We start from the raw sequence: 15,023 nt of genomic DNA, 5'->3' as shown, positions 1-15,023 counted from the left end.
ACACTAACATTTTTGGGTTGCAGGTGAGTGGGTTGCCTGTGGCAGATGTGATGGACACATGGACCAAACAGATGGGCTACCCGGTATTGGACCTGTCTACTGCCGATACTCAGACCAAACTCACCCAGCGCAGATTCCTGTTGGACCCCAATGCTGATACCACCCAGCCACCCTCACCACTCAGGTCAGTGATTCAACACACTATTAAGTCCCTTTGTGATCGTTGGTTGATTTCCCAATGGAAGTCAGCTATATTTCTTAGGATAAACCTGTAAATCCTAAAAGGGCTATGCTTTTCTTTCAGCTACAAGTGGACCATCCCTGTTAAGTGGCACTCAGTGGATAGTAATAAGAATATGTCCATCATGTTCAACAAGTCCAGTCCAGGTAAAGATACTTCTGTCTAAACACTTTGCTTGACCTTTTTAAAATTACAGTTCCAGCCTCTGGTGACAACATGTATTTCATTAAATTGAAATTTGTCTCTCACACTAATATCTAGAGCAAGTCTTAGCTGACTATTTCCCTGCAACGGATGGACTCCTGAAGATCAATAACGACCATATCGGATTCTACAGAGTCAATCATCATGACAGCATGTGGCGCACCATTAGTCAACAGCTTCAAACAAATCACAAGGTAAATATCAATCAAATCTGCTACTATAGTATCAGAGGTAATATTAAGTTTTAATCTTACCAGTTCAAAGGTTGCACTTATCTTAATCGGCAGGACACTTTCTTTACTAGGAGTTTGACGCTGCTGACCGATGCAGTTACATAGATGATGTCTTTGCTCTGGGAAGGTAAACCAACATTACCGACATTCACTTGAAGTACATCTGTCAATTCAGTTGCTCTGAGCTTTAGAAAACTTTGATGAAATGTCTTGTTCTTATCGGCCTCATCAGGGCAGATGTTGTCGATTATGGAAATGCATTCAACCTGACAAAATACCTGACCAATGAGACTGAGTATATCGTCTGGGAACGTGTGTCTTCTTCCATTGCCTATGTGCGAGACATGTTGTCTGACGACACTGTTCTTTACCCTAAATTCCAGGTGGGTCTGTTTTCCACTTAATTTTTGTATATAGTTTGTATACAGTGCCTTGCGAAAGTATTCGGCCCCCTTGAACTTTGCGACCTTTTGCCACATTTCAGGCTTCAAACATAAAGAAATAAAACTGTATTTTTTTTGTGAAGAATCAACAACAAGTGGGACACAATCATGAAGTGGAACGACATTTATTGGATATTTCAAACTTTTTTAACAAATCAAAAACTGAAAAATTGGGCGTGCAAAATTATTCAGCCCCTTTACATTCAGTGCAGCAAACTCTCTCCAGAAGTTTAGTGAGGATCTCTGAATGATCCAATGTTGACCTAAATGACTAATGATGATAAATACAATCCACCTGTGTGTAATCAAGTCTCCGTATAAATGCACCTGCACTGTAATAGTCTCAAAGGTCCGTTAGAAGCGCAGAGAGCATCATGAAGAACAAGGAACACACCAGGCAGGTCCGAGATACTGTTGTGAAGAAGTTTAAAGCCAGATTTGGATACAAAAAGATTTCCCAAGCTTTAAACATCCCAAGGAGCACTGTGCAAGCGATAATATTGAAATGGAAGGAGTATCAGACCACTGCAAATCTACCAAGACCTGGCCGTCCCTCTAAACTTTCAGCTCATACAAGGAGAAGACTGATCAGAGATGCAGCCAAGAGGCCCATGATCACTCTGGATGAACTTGCAGAGATCTACAGCTGAGGTGGGAGACTCTGTCCATAAGACAACAATCAGTCGTATATTGCACAAATCTGGCCTTTATGGAAGAGTGGCAAGAAGAAAGCCATTTCTTAAAGATATCCATAAAAAGTGTCGTTTAAAGTTTGCCACAAGCCACCTGGGAGACACACCAAACATGTGGAAGAAGGTGCTCTGGTCAGATGAAACCAAAATGGAACTTTTTGGCAACAATGCAAAACGTTATGTTTGGCGTAAAAGCAACACAGCTCATCACCCTGAACACACTATCTCCACTGTCAAACATGGTGGTGGCCACATCATGGTTTGGGCCTGCTTTTCTTCAGCAGGGACAGGGAAGATGGTTAAAATTGATGGGAAGATGGATGGAGCCAAATACAGGACCATTCTGGAAGAAAACCTGATGGAGTCTGCAAAAGACCTGAGACTGGGACGGAGATTTATCTTCCAACAAGACAATGATCCAAAACATAAAGCAAAATCTACAATGGAATGGTTCAAAAATAAACATATCCTGGTGTTAGAATGGCCAAGTCAAAGTCAAAACTGATAGAGACATACCCCAAGCGACTTACAGCTGTAATCGCAGCAAAAGGTGGCGCTACAAATTATTAACTTAAGGGGGCTTAATAATTTTGCACGCCCAATTTTTCAGTTTTTGATTTGTTAAAGTTTGAAATATCCAATAAATGTTGTTCCACTTCATGATTATGTCCCACTTGTTGTTGATTCTTCACAAAAAAATACAGTTTTATATCTTTATGTTTGAAGCCTGAAATGTGGCAAAAGATCGCAAAGTTCAAGGGGGCCGAATACTTTCGCAAGGCACTGTATATATATTTTACAGGTGAATTATGCCCTCCGCTGGCCAACTAGAAAACACACCAAATAATAATCTTGGGAGTTTGCTCATACAGGTAACTGCCAAAATAAAGGAAACACCAACATAAAGTTTCTAAATAGGGCATTGGGCACCACGAGACAGAACAGTTTCAATGTGCCTTGGCATAGATTCTACAAGTGTCTGGCACTCTATTGAAGGGATGTAACTAGAGGTCGACTGATGATAATTTTTCAACGCCGATACTGATTATTGGAGGACCCAAAAAAGCCGATACCGATTAATCGGCCAATTTAAAATAAAAATGTTTTTAAAAAGTACAATAATATATATTTTTTTATGTATTTGTAATAATGACATTTACAACAATACTGAATGAACACTTATTTTTAACCCACTGGGGCCACCCATATGTAAAAGTAGTGGCCCCAGCCGACTTGTAAGTCGCTTTGGACAAAAGCGTCTGCTAAATGGGATATATTTTTTATATATATAACTTAATATAATACATCAATAAAATCAATTTAGCCTCAAATAAATAATGAAACATGTTCAATTTGGTTTAAATAATGCAAAAACAAAGTGTTGGAGAATAAAGTTAAAGTGCAATATGTGCCATGTAAGAAAGCTAACGTTTAAGTTCCTTGCTCAGAACATGAGAACATATGAAAGCTGGTGGTTCCTTTTAACAGGAGTCTTCAATATTCCCAGGTAAGAAGTTTTAGGTTGTAGATATTATAGGAATTATAGGACTATTTCTCTATACCATTTGTATTTCATTACCCTTTGACTATTGGATGTTCTTATAGGCACTTTAGTATTGCCAGTGTAACAGTATAGCTTCCGTCCCTCTCCTCGCTCCTACCTGGGCTCGAACCAGGAACACAATGACAACAGCCACCCTCAAAGCAGCATTACCCATGCAGAGCAAGGGGAATAACTACTCCAAGTCTCAGAGCGAGTGACGTTTTAAACGCTATTAGCGCGCACCCCGCTAACTAGCTAGCCATTTCACATCGGTTACACCAGCCTAATCTCGGGAGTTGATAGGATTGATGTCATAAACAGCTGCTGGCAAATGCACGAAAGTGCTGCTCAGTCAGACTGCTCTATCAAATCATAGACTTGACCGTTCCATATTTTATCTAACTCTAAATATTCCTGTTACATTGCACAACCTTCAATGTTATTATATATAATTAAGTAAAATTCTGTCAAATTAGGTGGCCCAAACACTGACTCTGCGTGCAATGAACGCAAGAGAAGTGACACAATTTCACTTGGTTAATATTGCCTGCAAACCTGGATTTCTTTTAGCTAAATATGCAGGTTTAAAAATATATACTTCTGTGTATTGATTTTAAGAAAGGCATTGCTGTTTATGGTTAGGTACACATTGGAGCAACGATACGCACCGCATCGATTATATGCAACGCAGGACACGCTAGATAAACTAGTAATATCATCAACCATGTGGTTATGAGTGATTGATTGATTGTTTTTTTATAAGATAAGTTTAATGCTAGCTAGCAACTTATCTTCGCTTACTGCATTTGCGTAACAGGCAGTCTCCTCGTGGAGTGCAATGTAATCAGGTGGTTAGAGCATTGTACTAGTTAACTGTAAGGTTGCAAGATTGAATCCGCCAAGCTGACAAGGTAAAAATCTGTCATTCTGCCCCTGAACAAGGCAGTTAACCCACCGTTCCTAGGCCGTCATTGAAAATAAGAATGTGTTCTTAACTGACTTGCCTAGTTAAAGAAAGATTAAATAAAGGTGTAAAAAAATGTTTTGGTCCAAATCGGTGTCCAAAAGTACAGATTTCCGATTGTTATGAAAACTTGAAATCGGCCCTAATTAATCGGCCATTCCGATTTAATCGGTTGACCTCTAGATGTAACAACATTCTTCCACGAGAAATTCCATAATTTGGTGTTTTGTTGATGGTGGTGAAAAACGCTGTCTCAGACACCGCTCCAGAATCCCCCATAAGTGTTCAATTGGGTTGAGATCTGGTGACAGACGACCATGGCATATGGTTAAGATAGTTTATGCTCATCAAACCATTCAGTAATCTCTTGTCCCTGTGGATGGGGGCATTGTCATCATATGGGGGCATGGCCATGGTAGCCAAAATAATGGCCTGCCCATCATAGTTACAGAGCATTCTGAAAGTATTCAGACCCTGACTTTTTCCATTTTGTTACGTTACAGCCTTATTCTAAAATGGATTAAATTGAGTTTTTCCCTCAGTCTACACACAATACCCTGTAATGACAAACAAAAAACAGGTTTAAGATTGTTTATGCACATTTATAAAAATAAAAAAAAACTGAAATATCACATTTACATAATTATTCAGACCCTCTACTCAGTACTTTGTTGAAGCACCTTTGGCAGTGATTACTGCCTCGAGTCTTCTTGGATATGACACTACAAGCTTGGCACACCTGTATTTGGGGAGTTTCTCCCATTCTTCTCTGCAAATCCTCTCAAGCTCTGTCAGGTTGGATGGGGAGCGTTGCTGCACAGTTATTTTTGGGACTCTCCAGAGATGTTCGATCGGGTTCAAGTCCGGGCTCTGGCTGGGCCACTCAAGGACATTCAGAGACTTGTCCCGAAGTCACTCCTGCGTTGTCTTGGCTGTGTGCTTAGGGTCGTTGTCCTGTTGAAAGGTGAACCTTTGACCCAGTCTCAGGTGCTGAGTGCTCTGGTGCTGGTTTTCTTCAAGGATCTCTCTGTACTTTGCTTCATTCATCTTTCCCTCTATCCTGACTAGTCTCCCAGTGCCTGCCGCTGAAAAATATCCTCACAACATGATGCTGCCACCACCATGCTTCACCGTAGGGATGGTACCAGGTTTCCTTCAGATGTGAGGCTTTTCAGACTAAAGAGTTCAGTCTTGGTTTCAGACCAGAGAATCTTGTTTCTCATGGTCTGAGAGTCCTTTAATCCAAGCGGGTTGTCATGTGCCTTTTACTGAGGAGTGGCTTACGTCGGGATACTTTACCATAAAGGCCTGATTGGTGGAGTGCTGTAGAGATGGTTTTCCTTCTGGAAGGTTCTCCCATCTCCACAGAGGAACTCTGGAACTCTGTGAGAATGACCATCGAGTTCTTGGTCACTTCACTAACCAAAGCCCTTCTCCACTGATTGCCCAGTTTAGCCGGGCAGCCAGCTCGAGGAAGAGTCTAGGTAGTTCCAAACTTCTTCCATTTAAGAATGATGGAGGTTACTGTGTTCTTGGGGACCTTGAATACTGCAGATTTTTTTTTGTATTCTTCGCCAGGTCTGTGCCTTGACGCATCCTGTCTTTGAGCTCTACGGACAATTCCTTTGACCTTATGGCTTGATTTTTGCTGTGACATGCACTGCCAAATGTGGGACCTTATATAGACAGGTTTGTGTATTTCCAAATCATGTCAAATCAATTGAATTCACCACAGGTGGACTCCATTCAAGTTTGTAGAAACATTTCCAGGATCATCAATGGAAACAGGATGCACCTGACCTCAATTTCGTCTCATAGCAAAGGGTCTGAATACTTATGTAAATAAGGTAGAAATTTGATTTATATAAATTAGGAAACTTTTCTAAAAATCTGTTTTCGCTTTGTCTATATGGGGTATTGGGTGTAGATTGAAGAGGAGAAAATGTATTTTATCCATTTTGAATAAGTCTGTAACAACAAAATGTAGAAAAAGGAGTCAATACTTTTTGAATGCACTGTACATATACAGCTCTGGAAAAATGAGACGACTGCAAAATGATCCGTTTCTCTGGTTTTACTATTTATAGGTACAGTTGAAGTCGGAAGCTTACATACATACACCTTAACCAAATACATTTAAACTCAGTTTTTCACAATTCCTGACATTTAATCCTAGTAAAAATGCCCTGTCTCAGGTCAGTTAGGATCACCACTTTATTTTAAGAATGTGAAATGCCAGAATAATATACATTTATTTCAGCTTTTATTTATTTCATCACATTCCCCGTGGGTCAGAAGTTTACATACACTAAATTAGTATTTGGTAGCATTGCCTTTTAAATGGTTTAACTCAGATCAAACGTTTCAGGTAGCCTTCCACAAACTTCCAACAATAAGTTGGGTGAATTTTGGCCCATTCCTCCTGACAGAGCTGGTGTAACTGAGTCAGGTTTGTAGGCTCCTTGCTCACACACGCCTTTTCAGTTCTGCCCACAAATTTTCTATGGGATTGAGGTCAGGGCTTTGTAATGGCCACTCCAATACCTTGACTTTGTTGTCCTTAAGCCATTTTGCCACAATTTTGGAAGTATGCTTGGGGTCATTGTCCATTTGGAAGACCCATTTGCGACCAAGCTTTAACTTGATGTCTTGAGATGTTGCTTCAATATAATCCACATAATTTTTTCCCCTCATGATGCCATCTATTTTGTGAAGTGCACCAGTCCCTACAGCAAAGTAACCTCACAACATGATGCTGCCACCCCCGTGCTTCATGGTTGGGATGGTGTTCCTCGGCTTGCAAGTCACCCCCTTATTCCTCCAAACATAACGATGGTCATTATGGTCAAACAGTTGTATTTTTGTTTCATCACACCAGAGGATATTTCTCCAAAAAGTACCATCTTTGTCCCCATGTGCAGTTGCAAACCGTAGTCTGGCTTTTTTATGACAGTTTTGGAGCAGTGGCTTCTTCCTTGCTGAGCGGCCTCTCCGGTTATGACAATGTAGGACTTGTTTTACTTTGGATAAAGATACTTTGGTACCGTTTTCCTCCAGCATCTTCACAAGGTCTTTTGCTGTTGTTCTGGGATTGATTTTCACTTTTCGCACCAAAGTACGTTCATCTCTAGGAGACAGAACGCGTCTCCTTCCTGAGCGGTATGACGGCTGCGTGGTCCCATGGTGTTCATACTTGCATACTATTGTTTGTACAGATGAATGTGGTACCTTCAGGAACTTGGAAATGCCTCGCAAGGATAAATCAGACTTGTGGAGGTCTATAATGTTTTTTCTGAGGTCTTGGCTGATTTCTTTTGATTTTCCCATGATGTCAAGCAAAGAGGCACTGAGTTCGAAGGTAGGCCTTAATACATCCACAGGTACTCCTCCGATTGTCTCAAATTATGTCAATTAGCCTATCAGAAGCTTCTAAAGCCATGACACCATTTTTTTTAATTTTCCAAACTGTTTAAAGGCACAGTCATCTTAGTGCATGTAAACTTCTGACCCACTGGAAGTGTGATACAGTGAATTATAAGTTAAATAATCTGTCTGTAAACTTGTGTCATGCACAAAGTAGATGTCCTAATCGACTTGCCAAAACTATAGTTCGTTAACAAGAAATTTGTGGAGTAGTTGAAAAACAAGTTTTAATGACACCAACCTAAGTGTAATCTAAACTTCCGACTTCAACTGTACATTCTAAAATATTATGGCACTGCCATAATACAATCTAATTAACACAGCACCAACAACCCAACCTTGCTGTTACAGAAAAGGAAGGTTAAGTATGTAACCATGGTTATGTGAGTTATTTGGATCACCCCAATATATTGGTATCACGCCGCGATACATCCGAGGTGAGGATTTACAGATTTATTCCTGTGTACACCTGTATCACGGCTGTGGTCCGCCCCTATATATAGAACCCATGGCCGCGATACACATTCTTTACATCATTTTTAAGGCGCCTCTAGTGCCGTAGTGGATTGGAGTGATCCATATAGCTCACATACGTAACCTTCATTATGTTTCACTATATTGGATCACTCCAATATGATGGTGTACCGGTACAGACTTAGTTGGTGCTAGAGGTACCTGGCCAGCCAGCGGCGAAGTCCCAGTGCAGGACCAAGATGCAGGGGCCGTCAATGTGGAAGGGGGGTCCCGGCACAGTCCCCAGATGGGGAGGCGATGCCCAGGACCGCTGAACCAATTGCAAAGGGAGGTGCCACATTTACCTGATTGTACCTAGCAAAGGTGCAAAAGGAAGCCCAGCTGGCCGCAGCACAGATATTAGCGAGGGGCACTCTTCTCATTAGAGCCCAGGATGCAGCCACCCCTCGTGTTGAATGTGCCACCACAGATCCCAGCACTCGCCTGCCAGCCAAGCGGTGTGCTGTCAAAAACGTGTCCACGGTCCAGTGATATAGCCTCTGCTTTGATAGCCCGGCCCCCAGGACTCTCTCGCCATAGCAGACAAAGAGCTGGTCTGTTGTTCTCACTGACTGTGTCCTCTCCACATAGGCAGCCAGTGCCCTTACAGGGCACAGCATGCCGGAGGGAGGCCCAGACTCCCCGCCACTGCCGGGGGGTTGTTAGCAGACAGGATAAAAGGGATGTTCACATGCCTGTCTGACAGAACCTTCGGTAGGAATGAAGGGTTGGGGCGGAGAGATATACCCCTCCCCCCGGGGTCCAACCGGGAACACTCAGAACTTACCGAAAGAGCATGGAGTTCACCCTCCCTCTTCATGGAAGTAATCGCTACCAAGAAAGCCACCTTCATAGATAGGTGTTTCATGGAGGCAGACTCCAACGGTTCGAATTGCGGCTTTGCCAAAGCAGCCAAAACCACATCCAGCTCGCCATTGAGCGGGTCCTAGCTGGATGCAGGTAACGGACCCCTTTCATAAACCTGGAGAACAACGGATGGCGCCCCACTGGCCTGTCCATAGCAACCAAATACCCTCTGTGTAGAGGCTGCTAAGCCGTCATCCAAATGAGACTGCAGGTATTGGAGGACATACTGCACCTTGCATGACTCGGGCACCACCTCAATACCAGTACGCCAAGAGCAGAACAACCGCCAGTGCAACTGGTGTGCTGCGGTTGTAGCCGGTGCCTATGCACTCTGCATGGTGTTCATTACACCCTCCTGTAGTCCTAACATGGACCATTGGTGTCGTTCAGTGGCCAAGCCCACAGAGTTCCCCCAGCCTGAGACAGCAGGTCCTGTCCCAGGGGAAGTTGCCAAGGTGTCTCAGACAACAGGGACAGGAGAAGGCTGAACCAGGGTTGTCTGGGCCAGTATGAGGCCACCAGAAGCTGATTATGCTCTGCCATCCTGGTCCTGTCCAGCACAGCCTGGATCAGGAGAAAATGGGGGAATGCGTAAAGCTCCAGGCCTGGCCAGGGGCCCTGGTGGCTCTGACATGGAGTACCACAGGAGGCAGTGCACAGGGGGCAGTGCGCATTGTCCAGGAAGGCAAACAGGTCCAGCTGCACCCTCCCGGACTTGTCCTGCAGGTGCTGCACCACCTGGGGATGTAGGCTACAGTCCTGACGGGCCCTCCCTTGAGAGCATATCCGCTGCCACATTCGGGATACCAGGTACGTGCGCTGCGTGTAGACGCTAGACTTCCCTGAGCCTAGAGAAAGAGCTTCCGTGTCATAAGATGGAGACGGTGGGACCTCAGTCCACCCTGATGGTTGATGTATCAACCACCACTGTGGTGTTCTCTGTTCTCACAAGGACATGTCTTCCCTTCAGATGTGGAAGGAAAGACTGCAGTGCCAGCAGGACACCTCTGACATCTAGTGTATTGATGTGCCTGCCAACAGCTGCTGGCCGACCTTCCCATGGTCACACCCCCCAGCCGATCAGGGAGGTGTCTCTGCTGATCAGCTCCCAGCGGCATATCCTCAGCATTTCCACCCCACCTGAGAGAAAGGAGTGACAGCACCACCTCAACAATGCCCTGAGGCACTGTGTGGTCACCCACAGCTGGCGGTGACGGTGGCACTTCGGTTGCAGCCGGTGGGAGTTGAACCACTGTTGAAGAGGCCGGAGATGGAGCAGGCCCAGGGGAATCAACAACGAGGCCGCCATCAGCAAGCCCAACAGGCGTTGGCAGGTTAGGGCGGATACCACTCACCCCTGCCGAAAGTGGTCGAGACAAGATAAGATCACCTGAACCCTTCTGGCGGGCAGGCGTGCTCTCACGAGGACTGAGCCCAGTTCCATGTCAATGAAGGCCACCCTCTGGGTGGGCGTCAGATGACTCTTCTTGACGTTTACATTAATGCCCAGCCCGCCGATGTGGTTAAGGAGCATGTCTTTGTCTGACAGGACATGGGTCTTGTTCGGGGCACAAATCAACCAATCGTCCAGGTAATTGAGGATCAACAACCCTCGGGACGTGAGAGCTACCAGGACAGCGTCTATGCACTTTGTGAAGGTGCAGGGTGCCAAGGAGAGACCGACGGAAGAACCATGAATTCGCAAGCCCTCCCTTCGAAAGCGACTCAGAGGTGCTGCCAATGAGCTCGGTGAACAGGAACATGGAAGTACGCATCCTTCTGGTCCAGTGTCACAAACCACTGGTCCCGGGACACGGCCTTCAACATGCCGGCCGGGGACAGCATGTGGAACCTCAGTACCTTCAAGTACCCATTGAGGTTGCGGAGGTCCCGAATTGGTCGAAACGCTCAGTCTCATTTTTGGGACCACAAAATAAGAGTAGAACCCACATAGCTGTTCTGATGTCTCGATCCTGCGAATGGCACCCTTGGCCAGGAGTGAGGAGATCTTCCAGCTACAAGGTTTTCTTTTTCAGGGGGTCGGCCACAGTGGTGACACAAAGGACCCTGAAGGATGGGGGCCGGCACCGGAATTAGAGTCGGTACTCCTATGGATGCACACGGAGTCGTAGTGTAACGCTAACGAAACAAAAACACGACAAACCACGGGCGGAAGATACAGATCAACCGCGCACAGCGAGTGGAGCTCTCAAAATGAGGGGCTGGCCATGTGGCCAGCTGCTCCAGGTTGCAAACAGCCAGTTAGTATACTTCCACGTAAGATATTACACTTACCAGTGACTTACCAACCGAACTTCAGAAAGTTTGTACCTCAAATCATACAGATGTCCGCCGAGAAAATGAAAGAGAACGTGTGTCGTGGCCATGGGGTCTATATATAAGGGCGGACCCCAGCCGTGACACAGGTGTACACGGGAGTAAATCCTCACATTGGTTGTATTCCTCCGCCGTGGAGTGATGCCAATATATTGGAGTGATCCAATATAGTGAAACACAACAACCCAACTATTGACCCAATGCCTGCAACGCAACAATTGGGTCATCAAAACAACCCAGAATTTGTTTTGTGTGTAACTTACATCTTAAAGCCATGCATGCAAGAAGCTTCGACCTTTCTGGTGCACACATTTCTCTGTCCTCAGTTTGATTGAAGGCCTCAATCTGTATTTTTACCTTGTAACTGATTGCTTCCAAAATGAGAGAAGTAACAACAGTATCAAGATGAGCTTGCTATTATTAGTTTAAAGCAATTCAAATCTAATTGTTACAAAGAATGAATGGGCTACATTTGAGAATACATGCATTTGTTCACCTTATCAATCCTGTAGACAATACACTAATTTATCACAAAAGTGTTATTAGTGATTGCACTACAACCATATTTCCAGGGTGTTGGTGCATCCTCCTCCTAGCTTTTTCCAACACCACGGGTTGGGATAGAGTATCTATCCACCTGCAAAAGTTATGTTTTACTGATGTCATATCAACTCATATTGTTGCTACCTTAGTTTAGCTGTTGTGCCAGCTAACATGCTACTGATGTCACGCCCTGACCATAGAGAGCCCTTGTTTCTCTATGGTGTAGTAGGTCAGGGTGTGACGAGGGGGTGTTCTAGTTTTAACATTTCTGTTGTGTTCTAGTTTATTTTTCTATCTTGGTGTTTTATATGATTCCCAATTAGAGGCATATTTAAGTAACTATTTTTCCCACCTGTGTTTGTGGGATATTATTTTGTGCAGGCAAATCATGGCAAATGTTTAGGCAAATCATTAGCTAGCTAGCTAGCTAGCTATCACAATAATTGCGCAAAAATATGATAGCTAACGTTAGCTAGCTAAGCACTAACCAGTCAGTGGCACTGACAGATTGAAACTGGTATCAACAAAATGTTTCACTCTATCCCAAAAAACATGACATTCCTAACTAGGCATAATTTAGCTAATAGAATGTTAAAGTTCATTAGGAAGTCTAATTAGTAAGTTAGACACTCACAGGACAACTGGTAGCTACCTAGATAGATAGCTTGGTTTCCATTTTCCAACAGATGTTTCTAATCCCCCTGATTGGTCATCAATGGTTACTGGTCATGGAACTTGTTGCCATAAATTCAAGTTGAATCTTGAAAAGAAAAATATTTTTTTTTAAACTCTGGTGAACTTGTTGCTAAAGGTTTGCAGCAGATTCACCACTAGTGACAAATATTGCAAACTTCTGGCAACATTTTGTGGCAGACTATTTAGTTTGCATCAAATTTGACAGAAACCTGCGGGAAGTTTGCCTCAACAAACATATTTTTTTAAGGGTTACTTTGTCAGTTACCTGTACTTATGAGATAATAATGCAAACTAGAGAATAGGTCTAAAACATGTCCCTTGTTTAGCTCCATGTCCCTGGTGGGGTGTTTTGGGGGAAACTTCCTAAGGAGGTTTCAGGAATAGACTAGTCATGTCTCGTCGCTTATTTCCCCTACAGAAATTATTCCGTGAGCATGTGCAGACTATCTCCAGGCAGCTGGGATGGGACGACAAGGGAAGCCAGAGAGATAGGTGAAACAAGGAGAGACAATCTACTGTATTTGATAGATCATGGGTTTATTTGCTGGATATTGATGGTAAAATGTATTTTCTATATGGGTTTTATATAGGCTGTTGCGTGAGACAGTCCAGGGAATTGCTTGCCAAATGGGCGACCAGGAAGTGCTAAATGAGACCTCTGTTTTATTTGACCAATGGATCTCAGGAAACATCAGGTAAATATTAGTCTTGAATTAAATCATTCAATGACACAGGATCTACTTACTAATCCAGCTGCAGTACATGCTAATGTTAGGCCTAAACTGATGGACACAACTAAGTACTTTATTAGCGTTCCTATTCCTAAAAGCATGTTTATTCCACTAAGCCCTAATGATAACATGACCTTTGACCTCCAGCAGTGTTGGGGTGAACCTGCGCCTGTTGGTGTATCGCTATGGCATGAAGAACTCAGGCACTGAGGCGAAGTGGAACTTAATGTTTGAGAGGTACAAAACAGAGACCTTGGCCCAAGAGAAGGACAAGCTCCTGTATGGATTGGCATCCGTGGAGAACATCACTCTTCTGTTCAAGTAAATAAAAAAACATGAATTATCGTTAGAAATTACTTTTTACATGCGTTATTCAAAATTGCTTTTAAACATAATCCAGTGAAATGTTATTACTAGAACCCCAGTACATTTGTTGGTAAGAGTGTGCAAAATTGTTTCTAGGAAACGTTTTAGTTTATTTAGCTGGATATGACTTGAGATAATGCTGCTTGTTAGAATGCCGTTGTTTTTCAGCTTACTGGAGATGTCCAAAGATGAGAGTATTGTGAGGACTCAGGATTTGTTCACTGTGGTCCAATATGTCTCTCTGAATCGCTACGGCAAGACCATGGCCTGGGACTGGGTCACCCTCAACTGGGACTACCTAGTGAACAGGTGAGCCCATTCTCTGAGTCACTTCGCTGAGTCTGAATGGAGAGTTACTGAGTCCAGAGTCATTGAAGTGATAGTGAATGAATGGAATGCTGTAAGTAAATTTACTGAATCAGTAGCAACTGAGCCTAGAGTGACTGAATCATGTAAAAACTGTGACAGTTTTCAATTTCATTTTTGTTTTGTTACAGATACACTATCAATGACAGGAGCCTGGGGCGCCTGCTGACCAGAATCAGCACCACCTACAATACAGAGCTACAGCTGTGGCAGGTTAGAACAGGGACATTCTACTCATAGAATTAGAATAAGTAAATCAAACAATATACCACTTCAGTTGAGACTAGCACTGGTGTGCTTGAATTTAAGATTGACTATGATCTATGTTGTGGATTGTCTTTTTATGGTGACTTGATTTATGACTGTGTGGTTGTGTTTTAGATGGCACACTTTTTCAAGCTGAACCCTAATGCCGGGGCTGGGGAGATGCCTAGGCAGCAAGCTCTAGAGACAGTCAAGAACAACATCGAGTGGGTCAGGAGAAACAAGGCAGAGATCAGCTCTTGGCTGGAGAGCAACGTCGCCTACTGATGACATCAGGTCAACAAGACGAAAGAACCCATGCCTAATCCAAATATAAAACCTTCATGTGGTTTCCATTCATAAATGAATTCAACGGCAGTGAAAGCACACCACAGGACTGCCTTTCTAAATCAAGTATCAAGTCCCTATGTCCTGCATATGCTGCTGTGCAAATCAAACACACTTTTGATGTGATTGTAACTCAGTGAGCCGCTTTCTCTTTACTCAAGTGGAATCCGTTTACAGTACTTAGTACCTTTCCTGCATTACCTATGGTATATTTGTGTTAAATTAAGGACAAATAAAATAAACATTTTGACATACAAATACTTCATTTCT

At 43.5% G+C, this 15,023-nt stretch overlaps 1 protein-coding gene across 3 annotated transcripts in view; it reads left to right on the top strand.

Moving 5' to 3' along the window:
- The window catches only part of enpep (glutamyl aminopeptidase), a 31,558-nt gene extending 16,547 nt beyond the window's left edge, over positions 1-15,011 (top strand). The window contains exons 10-20 of one of the 3 annotated variants that reach the window (XM_064953570.1): positions 24-184; positions 305-387; positions 503-639; positions 750-805; positions 911-1,061; positions 13,118-13,191; positions 13,290-13,394; positions 13,581-13,751; positions 13,965-14,105; positions 14,294-14,375; positions 14,544-15,011. In XM_064953570.1, the coding sequence (XP_064809642.1) occupies positions 24-184; positions 305-387; positions 503-639; positions 750-805; positions 911-1,061; positions 13,118-13,191; positions 13,290-13,394; positions 13,581-13,751; positions 13,965-14,105; positions 14,294-14,375; positions 14,544-14,693 (1,311 nt within the window). In that variant the 3' untranslated portion in view covers positions 14,694-15,011. Of the gene's footprint in view, positions 1-23; positions 185-304; positions 388-502; positions 640-749; positions 806-910; positions 1,062-13,117; positions 13,192-13,289; positions 13,395-13,577; positions 13,752-13,964; positions 14,106-14,293; positions 14,376-14,543 lie in introns of all 3 variants that reach the window. The other 2 variants (XM_064953569.1, XM_064953571.1) reach the window with 2 other exon arrangements.
- The last annotated feature ends 12 nt before the right edge of the window (positions 15,012-15,023 follow it).

This window comes from Oncorhynchus masou, chromosome 32 (genome assembly GCF_036934945.1).
Source record: "Oncorhynchus masou masou isolate Uvic2021 chromosome 32, UVic_Omas_1.1, whole genome shotgun sequence".
Classification (NCBI taxonomy): domain Eukaryota; kingdom Metazoa; phylum Chordata; class Actinopteri; order Salmoniformes; family Salmonidae; genus Oncorhynchus; species Oncorhynchus masou.
The sequence above is the reverse complement of the archived record's forward strand: the minus strand, read 5'-3'. Positions and strand labels throughout refer to the sequence as shown.